Source organism: Silene latifolia, chromosome 2 (genome assembly GCF_048544455.1).
Source record: "Silene latifolia isolate original U9 population chromosome 2, ASM4854445v1, whole genome shotgun sequence".
Classification (NCBI taxonomy): Eukaryota; Viridiplantae; Streptophyta; class Magnoliopsida; order Caryophyllales; family Caryophyllaceae; genus Silene; species Silene latifolia.
The window spans coordinates 31767487-31785084 of NC_133527.1; the positions used below are offsets into that span (position 1 = coordinate 31767487).

The 17598-nt window shown below is 38.5% G+C and overlaps 1 protein-coding gene across 1 annotated transcript; it reads left to right on the forward strand.

Moving 5' to 3' along the window:
* Positions 1–1127: 1127 nt before the first annotated feature.
* On the forward strand, positions 1128–11509 carry LOC141638474 (serine/threonine-protein phosphatase 7 long form homolog). The gene is made up of 5 exons (XM_074447889.1): positions 1128–1497; positions 10089–10171; positions 10269–10421; positions 10518–10752; positions 10941–11509. Exons 1-5 carry the CDS (start codon positions 1128–1130, stop codon positions 11507–11509), a joined length of 1410 nt encoding a protein of 469 aa, XP_074303990.1.
* The last annotated feature ends 6089 nt before the right edge of the window (positions 11510–17598 follow it).

A 17598-nucleotide genomic window follows, 5' to 3' on the forward strand; every position in this document is an offset into this window, starting at 1 on the left:
CATACAAATGTGGGAGAAGACCTACATCATGTAGTTGGACAATAAGAGCCACCAAAAAAAAATTGATTTCCGATGCATTTACTATTGTGATATACAATGGTGGTCATGAGACATCATGTGTAGGAGACACCATGCCTATAGACCACCGAAACTTGCGAAGAACTTTCATTAGTAATGCCATTAGGAATATTGTGGAGGCAGACTGGGGGTTGACGGTAAATGCAATTATTGAAATAAAAATTGATAAATATAACTACAATATCACTTATATGAAGGCATGTAAAGCTAAACAAAAGCTCTTGCCGACATATTTGGTGATTGGGAGTTATCATACCAGTTGCTTCCTCGATTATTTGAAGCTCTGAAGGAAGCTAATCCCGGTACTGTTGTTCAATTTGTAAATTATCTAACTAATGATCCAAATGTTGTGATATTTGGCCGGGTATTTTGGGGTTTTGGAGCATCAATCAAGGGATTCCCTCATTGTCGCCCTATAATTACAATTGATAGGACTCATTTGTATGGCAAGTATAAAGGTGTGCTTATGATTGCTATGGGTGTTGATGCCCAATGATTAACTATATCCTCTTGCTTTTGCCATTGTTGAATTGGAGACTACGGAGACATGGTCTTGGTTTATGGCATGTATAAGATGTTTGGTTACACAACGAAGTGGTCTTTGTGTAATATCTGACAGGCATCCAGGCATCATGAAAGCCATGAATGGAAATGGGAGTGCGTGGGAGGAACCATTTGCATATCATAGGTTTTGTATAAGACACCATGCATCCAACATCAATTCAAAGTTCAAAAATAAGGCGTTGAAAGACTTGTTTAGTTGGACAGCTTTTCAGCATCAATCCATCAAGTTTAATATTGGTTTAACAAAGATCAATGACCTTAATGTACAAGCAAGGGCAGACTTAGATAAATTACCTTTGTCAAAGTGGTCAATGTGTCATGGTGGTGCCCTTAGATATGGAATCAAGACAACTAATTTGGCTGAGGTTTTTAATAATGTGCTAAAGGGAGCTCGTTTCTTACCTATCACTGCTCTTGTCAAAGTCACAATTTTTAGAGTAAATTCTTAATTTGTCCAAAGGCGTGAATTTGCTAAGGCTAGAATAATGGAGGGTTTGAAGATTTCACCCGTAGTCACCAAGCATGTTGAAAATAATTTTGAAAAAGCAGCACATCATAAGGTTGAGCCCTTTAATTCAGAGACCGGTGTCTACCAAGTTAAAACTAGGAGAGGTCAAAGGACAGCAGGAAAGGGTGGACATAGACATACTGTTAACTTGTCTAAAAGAACTTGTACTTGCAACAAGTTTCAGATCTACCATTTCCCATGTTCTCATGTTGCTGCAGTTTGTAGAACCTACAATCTAACCATGGACCAATTTATTGACCTGTATTTTACTTGTGGGGAATATTTGGGTTCTTACAAGCCAAACTTTTATCCGGTTCCTGATGAACGTCATTGGCCTAATTGGGTTGGTTAGCATGTATTACCAGACATGTCATTGAAGAAGGGACATGGTCGTCCAAAGTCCAAAAGGATTCGTAATGAGATGGGCAAGGGTCAAACGAAAAGAAAAAATACATGCACCCTATGTCGTAAAAAAATGACACAACAAGCGTGGATGTCCTCTTAAAAATCATGAAATTGTTGGTTCTTCCGGGTAAATTTTTATATATATAGTATATTTATTTGTGGACAAGGCCCTCGGGAACTGCGTCCGCGGGATCCACACTAGGCATAATCGACTCGAGGTTCTTTCGAATCGAATTAAGACAAATTAGAGTCGCCACCAAGTTTTTTGGGAACTTGGAACCGTTCAAGTCAACTTTACACCTTTCATCGAAAAGCATAAAGCCAATCGACTACGAGTGATTAAAGATAAAGACTTGTACCCTATATCACTCGATTTGAATGACTCTCGTAATCCAATGGTATTTAGACGGATCCACAAACCATAGATCTTGAGTAAGGGGTGAGGGTACGTGTTGGGAAGCCCATAAGGACACCCAACCCCGCCCGTCAATAACGGCCTCTACTAAGTCAAGTGTTGGATTTCAAACAAGGTCATAGCTACTACGATGTATGATATGCAAACGTTGTTTTAACCCTATCATGTGACAACAATTTCTATGTCGTTTTAGATGCAACTAAACTAACTTCGTCAAAGTTGTAATTTAGCATGTGGGTTGATGGTTGGATGTATGGAGAACTTAGAGGAATGAATGTATGGTGAAGGGGTGGTATTTATAAGGAGTTAAAATAGGGTAAAAGAGAGGGAGAGGCAATCGGGCTTCATCCCGTATGGCTGCTGTCCAGCAGCTTTTGTGAGGGTTTGAGGGGGGTTTTCTTGGTGGTTAAGTTAGGATAATATGGGTAGGATACTAGGGTATGGGTTAGGGTTAATGGGTACGGGTCTTGGTAGTGTTTGGAGCGGGTTTGGGTTCGCGAATTGGCTGCCAAAACAGGGGGGCTCGGTTGCTTGCGGGCTGCTTGTGAGGGGTTTGGGACGAGGATTTGGGCCGTGGTATGGGGGGTTCGAACAAGGGTGGATGGGTATTGGTCTAGGTGGGTTAGTGTACTTGATATTCGTGCCAATTTGCAAAGAAAACGGGCTCAAAAACCGAGCTAAAACCGAGCTCAAAAACATGCTTAAAAACGAGTTTTCTTCGCTTTTAAAATCGATTTTTCAAATCAATTAATAAATTGAAATAAATGACTTTTCAAATCAAATATACTCATAAAATGATTTTTCAAATCAAATATTTATTTTATTTTCAATAAAATAAACTTAAGAAAATAAATTCAAAATAAAATATAATAAATTGAATTTACCTTAAAAAAAGACTTTAATTTAAATATCATTTAAATTAATAAAATGAACTCACTAAAAAAAACATTAATTTAAATATCATTTAAATTAATAAAATACTTCATCGACGACGCCCATTCTACCTCGTAAAACGAGCTCCAAATAATGACGATGACAACTAAAGAATACATGTGTCCTATCATCATCGGGTGTTTGTCGGGTTCTCTATAAATTCCAATATCGACGGATACGGGTATCTACAGAGCCCCCACTTTGACTGAGGCTTGGACAAGGCGAAAGTCAAAGTATACCCCAGGTCCCTCTCGACCCGAGGATTTCACGGGTCGTTTATAGTCCATTAGACTTGCGTATATAAGCTACTTGACCATAAGAAGAGATCATACCTGAAACTTCGTTGGGGTTGACTCTTGCTTCTGTTGCTTCGAAATATCATCGATGGTCATCGACCCATAAATTGCATAAATGGTGGATTGAGCCTTATCCTTAGGCGCCTACGTATCCGTTTCTGACGGAATCAAACCCGCGTCGTAGTTCGGCCACTGCTGACACATGCCCAAAGTTTATCATCTGCTGGCATTTGTCCAAAATTCATCATCTGTTGACACTTGCCCAAAGCTTGTCATCTGCTGGCAGGTGCTCAAACGGGACGGGACTTTCCGAGGAGGTTGCCGCCACTTTCATCATTTGCTTTCAGCTGCGGAATTCTTCCATTTCATACTCTTGTATTGAATTGAATTCTTGGTGGATGCCATCCTTTACATCTTGATAATGGTCTCTGAAGCCAACGGCTTCAGAGCCCCCAGTTTGCAATGGCTCTAAAGTCGAAGACTTTAGAGCCCCCAGTTGAAGCATATCCTGCTATATTGGAAACATAGAAAATGTACAAGCAATAATCATCACATAAGCACATTTGGATCATTGATCTTAAAATTGGATCATTTGAAATATTGGGTCATCGACCCGAAAATTGAATTTGAAAATTTTGAATATTTGGGCCATCGACCCTTCAAAAATTGAATTTGAATTTTGAATTTTGAATTTCGAAGGATTGGATCATCGACCCACAAAGATTCCACTACTTGGATCATCTATCCACAATTCGCAAAAAGTTTTTGAAATTTTGAAATTTTGAAATTTTTTGAAATCGAACCTTGATGGGTGAGCATGAAATACGACTCAGACACTCCGTATGACCTGTAAACAACGTGGGCGTAGCCTGCTACCGTAAAACAAAAAAGGAAAATAAAAACCGTAAGTATGCACGGGCTTTAATTCAATTATTGACTTGTTGGGGGTAGAAATGTAAATTGGCCGTTCCGGCGCCAAAAGATGGCAAATGGGAATCACAAGGTCGTCGAACTTGAGACAGGGATATCGTATGGCATGGGCGTGCTCCCAAGGGCACATGGGAATCAAGACCACTTGGCATTGACAAGGTGGATTAAACTCACGGAGCAACAACGTTGGCTTCGCCCGGACACTAAACACAGACTAATTTTTTGAGAACACTTAGACATCACACATCACTCTTGTTGGGAACATTATGTCACTCTTCTCCTCGCCTTCTTTCTTTTCAGCGAGTTTTCATCATTTCTTGCCACCGCCTTCTTTCTTTTCAGCGGGCTTTTACTATTTTTCTTCCACGCCTTCATTCTTTTCAGCGGGTTTTTCATATTTTCTGTTCCCAACACAAACCCACATCTATCTGACTGAGCATCTTTGCTTACACCGTTAGATAAAGCTCATTCCGAGACTTGACACTACTCATCTGAACCTATATCCTTATCCTAGCCTACATCGAGTGCTAAGACCGACTCAAACAAAGGTAGCTTCATTTGGACTTGGTTAGGACCCATAAGGAACCGACAAGATGACAACTTGGTTGATGAGTGGATTGAATCCCTTATTCTGAAGGACTGCCTACGTATTCGCGTGGAGCGAAATCAAATCCGACGTAGTTCGATCTTGGTGCATAAACTTGGCATTTTGATTGTGTGTACACACTCGATGGTTTCACCTAAGGTATCATGTCATATCCCATTCTAGCCTGTAAGGTACCGTTAAATCCTGTGTCTGGGGTTAGGTGTAAAAGGCTTGGATCCTTTGGGATGTGGAGCTTGGTAATTAAAAGTTGGAATGGTTGACCATCATTCTGAAGGTTTGTTTTGTGGTGCTAAGGCCAAGGGATATGGCTTCTGATGTGGTTGGAAATGGTGTCTCGGGTTTGATGAAACCCGAGTGCAAATGGGTTGGAAAACAATGTGGGTTCAAATCTCCATATCTGGTCCCTAAAGGCTGGGTGTAACAGCACAAGCGGAATGATTCTCAAAATTCCCGACTATCCCTTTGTAACCGTCTCAGGAAGGACTTAGAGGGTAAAGAGGTCACTACTTATGCTTTTGGGCTTCGCCCATTGAACCTCAACTATGGGTACTTGACTTGAATTCTGGCTTCCGTAACTTCGACTTTCAACCAAAAAGCATTCTGCAATAACTTCAACATCTTTTTTTCTTTTTTCTTTTTCTTTCATCTCTTTTTTTTTTCTTTTTTCTTCTTTCATTTTTTTTTCATTTTTCCAATTTTTCTCTTTTTCTCATTTTTCATTCTTTTTCATCTTTTTTCTCTCTTTGAAAATGATATTCTATTCATTCTCTTAGTCATAAATGGATACACCTTGAAAACTGGGCTTCGCCAACTAATTTGGGTAAGAACTAACAAGTCCTTGTTAGAACGGGTTGATATCTTCTCTCTTCGAGATGGGATGATTTTGTGGAGAAAAGGCTTGCCTTCCGTCATCGATAGGGGAAACAAGGAGCCAGTTCGGGTTCGTCATAGAATCATCTAAAAGCTTGTCCTAAGCACTGGTTCTGATGGAGGTTTTCTACCGCGAGACATGGAATAGGTAAAGGAATCAAACACGGGATCCTATTGTACCTTACATTTTGAAACGGGATATATTTCTACCCCAGGGATGCCTTTGAGTGTGTTGTGCATTTTATCATGCTTTGAGTGTGATGGAGGATTGGAAACAAGACATATTTGGAAACGAAACTGGAACTTTTTATTGGAATGACAAATGCTTAACAGACTCGATGGAACGACTACTAGGACATACCCTAGGTCATCGCGGAAAAAACGACTCAAATTCAAGAAAAGAAAGTCCTAGACTCGACTCGATTAAGATAAGAAAATAGATCCCGACTCATAATTTTCAAATCTGGTTTTGAGTTTTCCCTTGTTCAGTTGTCAACTTAGATGCTTGGCTCTTATCCTTGATCCCTGTGATGGTTTGCCTCCATCCCGAGGTAGTCCTCTGAGGATCTACGCCAATGATGAAGGTTGGTGAATCCAATTGTCTTTTATTAACTTCGTTAATGAGAGGAGTACATTCTAGGGCAAGACTCCCGACTCGAATTTCATTCTTCGGGCTTGGCAAGAATTCAGAGCAATCCACAAATATATTCCCGATAAACACTCCTTTCCAGTGACATGGGCGGATAAGATGGGAATAATCGACATTGTCTTCGACAGAAACAAAGTTGGCGTGATCGGCAAATGGATTGGAGATGTTATTGGGTTTGACAGCTGGGATCGGGAGTGTTCCATTCTCAATCATGTCTTGGATTTCGTGCTTCAGTCGATAGCACCTTTCAGTATCATGGCCTTTCCCTTGATGAAAGGCACAATAGGCATTTGGTTTATACCATTTACCTTGTTGATCAGCGGGAGGGTCCGGAGTCGGACCAATAGGTTTCAGCTTTCCTTGGGCTATGAGCCTTTGGAGAGCGTATGTATAAGTGCATCCGATATCGGTGAATGCCCTAGGAGCTTGGCGCGGAGGCCTTTTTGACTGTCCATCTAAGAGATTGATGGCTTCATCAATATGGGACGTTGCTGGGGTCTTACCCTTAGACGATGAAGCCCCTTGGTACCCCTTTGGCTTCTCAGTTTCAGCAATTCGGACATCGTCCTCTACCTTTATCCCGATCCTTATCAATTCTTTGAAAGAACCAAAATTCTGGTATTTCAGAGCATTACGGTAAACAGGTCGTAAATTCTTCACGAACTTATCTACCATTTCAACTTCATCAGGCTTCTTAGCTATCTTCACGCTTTCAGCGCGCCATCTTGCGAGGAATTCAGTAAAGCCCTCTTTCTCTTTTTGCGTCATCACCTCCAAAGTTCTTATGTTGGTTTGAATCTCAACATTGTCAGCATAGTGCTTACAGAACTCCACCGTAATATCTTCGAAAGTGGGGAAGTTCTTAAGGTCCAGATTATAGAACCACGCCTTCGGGTGTTCATCCAGAGATTGAGCGAAAATTTCAGAGAGCATGTCAGCAGGCACTCCCTTCAGTGCTAAGTACCCCTTATAGGCCTTAACATGGTGGACTGGATCTTCTGTGCCCTTAAACTTTGGGATGTCAGTGAGTACCATGTTCGTGGGCAACTTATCCTGAACTGGGGCATAGGCCCTAGCATTTTCATAGTGAATGTTCTTCCCCTGGGAGAGTTTCAAACGGTCTTCGATGAACTTGAACCGTTTCTCCAGATCAGTCATAGGTGGGATAGATGGAGGGGAATCTTCACCCAGCTTAGATTCGATTGCATCCATTCGGGTCATCATGAGGTTCACGGCCTCGGTGAGTTTGTTGATAGCATCTTCCATTGCTTGGCGTCGGGTTTTTGGCGGCCTTTCTACAAGAAAACCCCGTACTGAGTCAATATTTAAAGTAAGAGCCCCTGCACACTTAAGGACACGACCCCAACTTGACTCAAACAAAGACTCGACTTGAGACTGACTAAACAAAGGGTTCGACTCACGGTTTGATTTAGACATTGGTTCATTTTAGACTCGACAAAACGACATGACTCAAACTGTCATAACTCGATTCTAAACTGGACTTGGTGTGACTAAACCCGTGATTGGGCTAACATAGCCCATGGGTTTGAGTGAAACGTCCTAAAGGGCCTAGCTTGGACGTTTTTTGTGGATTATCCTAGACCAAAAGGTCGACCAACATGACTCGAAGCCCAAGAGGTGAGCTTGGGTGACCCAACAAGGTCGTGTTCTAGACTCTTAGAACGAAACACACCCGGCCTAACACGGCCATGACCCGGACACGACTTGACGCATTTCATGCTTGGTTGAGGTTCGAGAAACATTTTGGATTGGTTTTAAAAAAAACGAAAGATTGATTCGAAAATGAGATTTGAAATGGGCAGCATGCCGGCTATAAAAGCTCATTTGGGCCGAAAAATTCTAGTCCTATTTGGGCAGCGTTCCGCGTTTTTGAAATCATGCTATTTTGAAAATAAGTTGTTCAAAAGTTCGGTTTTGAAAAGGACATGGGAATTTTCGAAAAAACAAGACTCGGGAAAACACATTGCACATTGTCATTCTCATGTTATAAGGATGTATGCTCCTAGACATCTCTAAGTCTCGACAAGTCTTCTACAAGAAGGTCTATGCCCTCCATCCTTTTGCGGTCTTATAGAGCGAGGTGTCTTAAGGTAAAGTACCTAGAAGATCGTCCCCACCCTCAAGAAACACGCGAGGCGAAGTGGAAGCGAGCAATGTGCAGCTTCCTAGCATAGTGGGACGTCGCCCCCCACGCATCACGAAGAAACGCTGGGACGGCCCGGGCAAGTCCTTAAGGGTTTATGCATGAATCGTAGCACTATGAGTAATGTTTTACTTTCCAACACTTTCTTTTCAAGTTTCACCTCGGAGGAAAAGACCCTAGAAACACAGTGTAACTAGTCCTCTTTTCCCCAGTGGAGTCGCCAAACTGTGGACAAGGCCCTCGGGAACTGCGTCCGCGGGATCCACACTAGGCATAATCGACTCGAGGTTCTTTCGAATCGAATTAAGACAAATTAGAGTCGCCACCAAGTTTTTTGGGAACTTGGAACCGTTCAATTCAACTTTACACCTTTCATCGAAAAGCATAAAGCCAATCGACTACGAGTGATTAAAGATAAAGACTTGTACCCTATATCACTCGATTTGAATGACTCTCGTAATCCAATGGTATTTAGACGGATCCACAAACCATAGATCTTGAGTAAGGGGTGAGGGTACGTGTTGGGAAGCCCATAAGGACACCCAACCCCGCCCGTCAATAACGGCCTCTACTAAGTCAAGTGTCGGATTTCAAACAAGGTCATAGCTACTACGATGTATGATATGCAAACGTTGTTTTAACCCTATCATGTGACAACAATTTCTATGTCGTTTTAGATGCAACTAAACTAACTTCGTCAAAGTTGTAATTTAGCATGTGGGTTGATGGTTGGATGTATGGAGAACTTAGAGGAATGAATGTATGGTGAAGGGGTGGTATTTATAAGGAGTTAAAATAGGGTAAAAGAGAGGGAGAGGCAATCGGGCTTCATCCCGTATGGCTGCTGTCCAGCAGCTTTTGTGAGGGTTTGAGGGGGGTTTTCTTGGTGGTTAAGTTAGGATAATATGGGTAGGATACTAGGGTATGGGTTAGGGTTAATGGGCACGGGTCTTGGTAGTGTTTGGAGCGGGTTTGGGCTCGCGAATTGGCTGCCAAAACAGGGGGGGCTCGGTTGCTTGCGGGCTGCTTGTGAGGGGTTTGGGACGAGGATTTGGGCCGTGGTATGGGGGGTTCGAACAAGGGTGGATGGGTATTGGTCTAGGTGGGTTAGTGTACTTGATATTCGTGCCAATTTGCAAAGAAAACGGGCTCAAAAACCGAGCTAAAACCGAGCTCAAAAACATGCTTAAAAACGAGTTTTCTTCGCTTTTAAAATCGATTTTTCAAATCAATTAATAAATTGAAATAAATGACTTTTCAAATCAAATATACTCATAAAATGATTTTTCAAATCAAATATTTATTTTATTTTCAATAAAATAAACTTAAGAAAATAAATTCAAAATAAAATATAATAAATTGAATTTACCTTAAAAAAAGACTTTAATTTAAATATCATTTAAATTAATAAAATGAACTCACTAAAAAAACATTAATTTAAATATCATTTAAATTAATAAAATACTTCATCGACGACGCCCATTCTACCTCGTAAAACGAGCTCCAAATAATGACGATGACAACTAAAGAATACATGTGTCCTATCATCATCGGGTGTTTGTCGGGTTCTCTATAAATTCCAATATCGACGGATACGGGTATCTACATTATTAATTAATTATTTGTTGCTTATTAAATTATAAAGGACTTACCTTTATTTCTGTTGCAGGTCTCATGGATCCGGGTCCACTTAACCCCGAACTTCTTACATTACAAGCGGGCCACCGAAGTGAATCTATATGGAATGGGGTGGTTAGTTATTTTTTTTATATGTTTTTATTCATTATTTTATTCTTTTTAAATTATAAAAGTGTGAGATTTATTTCTTACCTTACTATGTCTAATGCAGGATCACGGTCCGTTGAAATGTAGGGTACACTTGAAAGCAAAAGATGAGTTTTATGTTCATCCTAGGGTTAGAGCTTTTATCAAAGATACTCAGTTTTACGAAGTTCATCTGTTTTGTTTTTTGTATGTTGATCCGGATTTGATTACCGCATTGGTTCAGAGGTGGAGGGAGGAGACTCACACATTTCACTTTCCTATTGGTGAAGCAACCGTGACTTTACAATATGTGAATGTTTTATTTGGTTTACAGGTAAGTGGTAAGGTGGTCACCGGTAGAAGTGACCACTATTGGCCCGCTTTGTGTGAGCAACTATTGGGATTAAGGCCATCATCAACTGAGTTAAAAGACTTAGGTTTGAAATTGACATGGTTAAGTGGTAATTTCTCCGGTTTACCACAAGATGCTGACGATGATAGGCTCCATAAGCATATTCGTGCCTATATTCTCTATTTGATCGGGACAATCATCTTTCCCGATAAAAGCGGTAATGAGGTTTGTATCATTTTATTACCTTTGTTGGCTAATTTAGATGAAATTGATTAGTATAGGTGGGGCTCTGATCCACTATCATGTTTATATAGAAATTTGTGTGGTGCTTCTAAAAGAGGGAAGAGTGAAATATCTGGGCCAATTGTTCTCCTTCAGTTTGGGCTTTGGAACGTATTGTTGTAGGTCGTCCCGAAATTGTTAGGTCACATCTTGTAGAGAACGAGGGAGAAGTCTATCCTCTAGGCTCCCAAATGGTAGCGGGAAAGGATCCCTTAGGGTGTACATGGTTGAGGGTGGATCGTAAGTATAAGGATCATAGGCTTGGTCTTGTGACATATAGAGATATGTTTGATAAATTGATTGAAACACAATTCACTTGGCAACCTTATACACAAGAGACCCTACAATATCTTACCGATATTTGCCATGAGGATGAGGAGGAGTGGGTTTTTGAATCCCCTTTGATATGCTTCGAGATTATCGAGATGCACCTACCTAATAGGGTTGTTAGGCAATTTGGATGGCATCCAACAATACCTCCCAATTGTAACACCGAGCCTTTACTTCATAAAACTGATAGACGAGGCAAGACAAGGGACTATGCAACTGAGTTCTCCATTTATTTGAATGAGTGGGATAATAGGAAGGAAAAAATGTTGGGTAGAGAAATTCCTTATGGTGGTTTCATGTCACACCATGATCCATACATGATATGGTATCGGAAGCACACTCGTCGGATTGTTAGTCCTTAAAATTGGATCTTAACTGACAAATACCTCCATGAGCATCACTACAATCCTAGTGCAGCGGACTTGGACACTCTTGCGGATGGTTATTCATATATCTACCATCAAGTGACCGACTACATGTCAAATATGCCACCTACAATGGATCCTAGCTATAGAAATTTTCTACTTGACATGCAAAATACATTTCTTAATTGTTTGGAAAGTGCACATTTTGGACATCTCATCCAACCACCAAACATTCCTCACCAAGTCCAACTCATGCTAAAACACAAGTGGACCACATTACTCATCTATCTCCCATCCAAGAAGCGGAAAATGAGGAAGGATCATCGTCTCAACCAAGGAGATCAAAGAGGAGATCAAAGAGGCGTCTCCGCCAAGTTAGAAAATAGTAGTGTAGTTTTATGTTTCTAGTTAAGCAAAACACTTTGGTTTGTATAATATTTAAGCTCCTTTTGTTTGTATCAAATGTTAAAACAATTTAGTTTGTGTAACATTTAAGCTACTTTGGTTTGTATCAAATGTTAAAACAATTTGGTTTGTGTAATATTTAAGTTATTTCATTTCAAAACTTTCCTTTGGTCTTGTTTTGTGCATTATTGTTCTTGATGAGGATGATTTTCTTGGTTGTCAATGAATGAGAACAAGAAAAATATGGATAAAAATTCCGGGCAAGAACATTTTTTTTCTATGGTTGCTATGTAAATAGCTTCAAGTCGCTTAGTAGGGTGACGATTTTAGCTCAAAACGCTCGTTCCCAGAGCGACTTTTGTCTGAGAAAAAGATCAAAATAGCTGCCAAAAAAACTACATTTGGGACTGAGCAAAGTCGCCATGGGAAGACGACTTGAGCTGGACTAGGTAGACACTTTGGGGGAAGGCGACTTGAGCTCAAGTTGCTGACTGCGTGAGCGATTTTATTCAAAATGAGGTCAACAAGTTTGGTTAGCATAAATTGTCACTTTGTTTAAGGTCGCTTACCGTCGGAGCGACTTGAATACGAGGCTAGGTTCGGTGTTAACGTGGACCCATTTTGGGTAATAACTTAGAAAAGCCACCTATTTTGTTTATTACTTTGTGAGAAACCCCCATTTTGGCAAAACATTCATTTGTAAGAGTGAATATTGTAGAGATTGTTGGGATAGAGGTGAGGGCAAATTGAGGACGGAAAGTGAAAAAAATACAATAATTGGTGTGAAAATAGATTAGAGAAATGAAAGGAATGAGATGGGACAAGGAAGCAGGGAAAAGGGAGAAGCCATAGGACGAGGTATGGGTGTAAAAGGCCCAAAAGAGGAGCACCGTTTTTGGATTGAACTGAAGATTGAAATTATTGGACCGCACCAAAACAACTCGCAAAAAGCCAAGTAAAACTGACCGAGCCCAGCAATTCTCAACTATTCACTATACTATTAATTAGGAATAGTGCAAAATATTACCCACTTCTATATAAAACTAGTTGGTTGCACCGCGCGCTTCGCGCATGGTCCCCCAAGATATTTTAATTGTAGACGTTTTATGTACATGTTTGTGTATCTTGATTTGGTTCGATTGTCTTTGCATGTTTAGTGTCGTTCACTATGAAACTCTTATTATTATTATATTGTTTTGATGGTTGAATTGAGTGCAAACCAAATTACAATCATTCGTAAAGAATTCGGTTTTAACTTTGCAGAGAGCCTGGATATTGAATAACCCTATGCCTTTTGCTTAGATGGTTAATTGTTAAAGAACACAATAACATGGAATACATAATATATTAGTATTATGTTGTAGCTTGTTAAGTAACGTAAACACATATATAAGACTATATTCAACTACACATAGATATTCTTAAACACGATTTATTAAGAAAGTTATAAACATTTTGCACTCAAAACATAGGCTTATCAACACACACCGCACACATAGCTTTTTGAAGCTATATGGTGCATCTCGTTTTGCGCTTGCATTTTCAGGTAGCCATCTTGTTTTCGGTTGATGTTTATATAATTTTTTTTTGAAGCTATATTCAGTAGGTGTCTGGTTATTATGAGTTGGGCAAATTTGCGAGTATTCTATAAAACATGGATAATTCGATAAGTGTAGTACCACCATTAACTTGCTAACATAGATATTAGTCTTTTTATGAAATTACACATAAATTGGCATCCATATTAGAGAAAACACTGATGCTTAGCAACAATAACACTATTAACTATCATTGGCAACATTTTATTTCTCCACGTCTAAAACTGACAGATTGAGAAGTGGACACAACGATGAAACGTTCTTCAAAACTAAACTTGATGATCAAGCCTTGCTTCAAGAAAATTAGAATACTGTGTTTTTGGAGACAGTTCAGAGGTACATTACAATAAATGCATCGACAACATTAACATATGCGTTATTTGTCTCTACATCAGCCATGATGTGGGCTTGATGTCTTAGTGCATTTGACACCTACACATAGCTTATACCTAAATTGCCCCTCTTCTTCTACTTCTCCTTATCCTTATTCTTATCCCTCCGCCTACGCGTTTAACTATTCCTTCTCATCCTCTTGTGGCTTCCGTATCTCTTCCTTTATGCTTCTCCCTCCTCCTTGCCATTCGTACTCATATCCTTAATCTTTATCCATGTGTTTCCTCGTCTTGTTATCCCTTCTCTTATGTTATTCCCTTATCCTCCCCTCTTCATCCACTAATGCTTTTCTTTTTTCCCTTGCCGTTATTATTCCGCCTCCCTATCCTCTATTCCTTGTCGTTATTCTTCCCACTCCTCCTCATCCCCCCATTTCTCCTCAACCCACTCCTTTCTTTCCTCTCATTCTCTTCCCCTTTCTCGTCAGCTTACTCCTCTTTCCTCTTTCTCCCTCATCTTTTTCTTCTTATTAGCAATTGTTTGTAAGTTAATTATTACACATTTCTCCTCGCCTTTGACTTCTTACTTCATTATCAATTTCCCCCTTCCCTTTTTCCCTTCTTCTTCGCCACCTTGCTAAATTATACCCATTAAAGAGAAAGTGATGAAATAGAAGTGAATAACTGATCATGAAATTTGAGTGGACACCAGGCTTTAAGGCTTGAAAAAATGGGATTTTATGAGGTTAGGTGAATATTGTTTCCCATTTTGGAATTCTCATGTTTTGACTATTTAGGGCACGTTGCTTAATAAATGTGATCGGTTTCTATATAGAAATATGGAGTAGTAAATTGCTTTTTACTCTTGATTTTATGTTAGGAAGGTGTCATATCGTTTTATTAAATTGAACGTTAGGTTAAAAAATAAATAATTCTCTTACTCTTGCCCTACACATACTTCTCCTTTCTTACCATTACTCGTCCCTTATGCCTCCATTTCATTTCCATTACCCGTCCCTCACGCCTAAAAAACGTATTTGACAATACAGTGAATAAATAATAGACAAATAGCGAGTATCAACGTCGACATGATGGTCATAAATCTATATATATTTATAAAAGAGGCTTTTTTTGAATGATTCTAAGCTGTCCACATCATCAAAAATCAATTTAGGAAAGTATCATAAATAATATTTTTTGATATAAAAAATAAAGTAAAAATCTTTTAGTTATATATTTCCTAAATTATATTCAAGTGATTTCTCTAATTTTTATATAAAAACTTTTTACATTTCATTTGAAGAAAAAAGTATCGTTAAAAAAATTATGAAAATAGTATAATTAGATTCGTGGTAAAAAATGCTATCATGGATTTCATATTATTTGCACATATTAAAGATGATATACTTCTTAGTATTTTATATGTTCCACATTGAACATATATAAATAATAAAATTGTCCCACATCGAAAGATTAGCATAAGGTGGAGTGATCCTATGATTATAAATAGAAGATATCCTTGGAATTTATTTATCAACCCAAAATCTTTTGAGTCTCTCAAGTATTATCTTAGAGAGTTCTTAAGAGTTTGTATCATTATCTTCACAATATGATATAAAAATAATGTGGAGAATGTTTTAATTATTATAATAATATTTCCTATATTAAAATGAGTTATAATGTTTTAATTATTCAATTTAATGAGAATGAGAATATAAAAATGACTTAGGTATGATTTCATTACATTAGTCAAACAATTAAGTGGACAACAGTTGAAGAAATTCAAGTATAGCAAATAGATCATGGTTCAGCTACCATCTTAGCTCTAGGAACAAGGAACTGCCAACACACTCATAATAAAATGCTACAAAAACATTTTCCTAAAAGACCCATAGGCATAACGGCTTATGTAGTCTTAATACCAAATTTATTTGTATTTTATTATCACGAATTTTTATTTGAGACGAAATTATCCGTCCTCAATCTTTTTTTTTAAATAGGTACTTAGATTAAAAGACTTACAACCATAGCTCATACATCAATTAAGAAGGAGTAGGAGGCCTGACTCCAAATAACAAATCGTTATTAAATCGAGTTGGTAGAACTAGGTGCGAAAAAGATGGTGTGGTTCTTAGTATGTTATATAACAACCCGATCCGCCACCGTCGTAACACAACCCCAATAAGATGGGATGTGTGCCTTTGGGCCCATAAATTGTCCTCACTTAAGCACAAAAGCACAAGGCCTTGTTACTTAGTGATGGGTGGAAGCCTTTATAAATATCTCATAAGCCACTCAATTTCCCGATGTGGGACAACTTCCCTCTCAATCTCTTGGGGTCCCCCACTTAAATAACACAACATCCCCGTTGTGCCCGGAGGCTGACCGCAACAAAGCCCATAAATCCTCCCCCGCTAGGTGGGTGACCCGGGTACTCCTGACCTCAGACTCACCACACGGTCGCAGGGTTGCTCTGATACCATTTATAGCAACCCGACCCACCACCGTCGTAACACAACCCCAATAAGATGAGATGTGTACCTTTGGGCCCATAATTTGTCCTTACTTAAGCCCAAAAGGATAAGGCCTTGTTACTATGGGTGGAAGACTTTATAAATATCTCATAAGCCACTCAATTTCCCGATGTGGACAACTTCTCTCTCAATCTCTTGGGGTGTTACATATTATATGTCACACATTGAAAAATAATGTAGATGCGGTGAACATACTACTTATAAATAGTAGAAAAGGTGGGGTCATCCTATTAAAAATAGTAGAATTGTCCCACGTCGAAAGATTAACATAAGGTTTGCTGATCCTATCTGATCCTATTATTATAAATAGTAGAATTGTCCCACATCGAAAGATTAACATAATGTGGGGTGATCCTATGATTATAAATATGAGTCATCCTTGAAGCTTAAATATCAACCCCAATATCTTTTGAGTCTCTTAAGTATTGTCTTAGATAGCTCTTAATCTCTTATAAGAGTTTGTATTATTACCTCCACAATAGTGAAATTTATTTGTATTATAGTTTTGATTTTGGTGGTTTCACAATTATATAATTATATATAGTTATATCATCTCCTTTTCTATTCAAATTTAGTAGTTTAGCAATAAGTTATTTATTTTTAAATTTTTAAGCTGAATTTTTAAATAACGAACATACATCAGTAGTATACTTACTATATAAGAGACTTTAAAAGTAACGCTACATAATGTGTTTTCATGTTAATTTTTCAAGTTTTAACTTTTTTTTTCATTTAGAGAGTCCAACCCTTAAAAACTATTTAATATTTATAAGAAAAAAATGTTAATTTTATAGTAAGAAAAACTTTGGAATTTAGATAAGATTAATTTGGTTGCAATAAGATAAAAATTACACAAATGTTACCTATATACGTGGAAAAAACTTTTGACTCTAGATAAGATTAGTTTGTTAGTATTTGCTCATTATTAATCGGATTGGATGTTGAACATACGAATATTAACATATAATATTTGCTCATATTATTAAATATAACTACTATTAGATATAATGAGTAGCAATTGTCCGTATTTCGGGATTAGGGTTGGATGTCGAGCTAGGTGTGAAAAAGGTGGTGTATTTCTTAGTATGTTATTTGTCTCACATTGAAAAATAATGGAGGTGTTGTGAATATACTACGTATAAATAGTAGAATTGTCTCACATTGAAAGATTAGCATAAGGTAGGGTGATCTTATGATTATAAATAGAAGTTATCCTT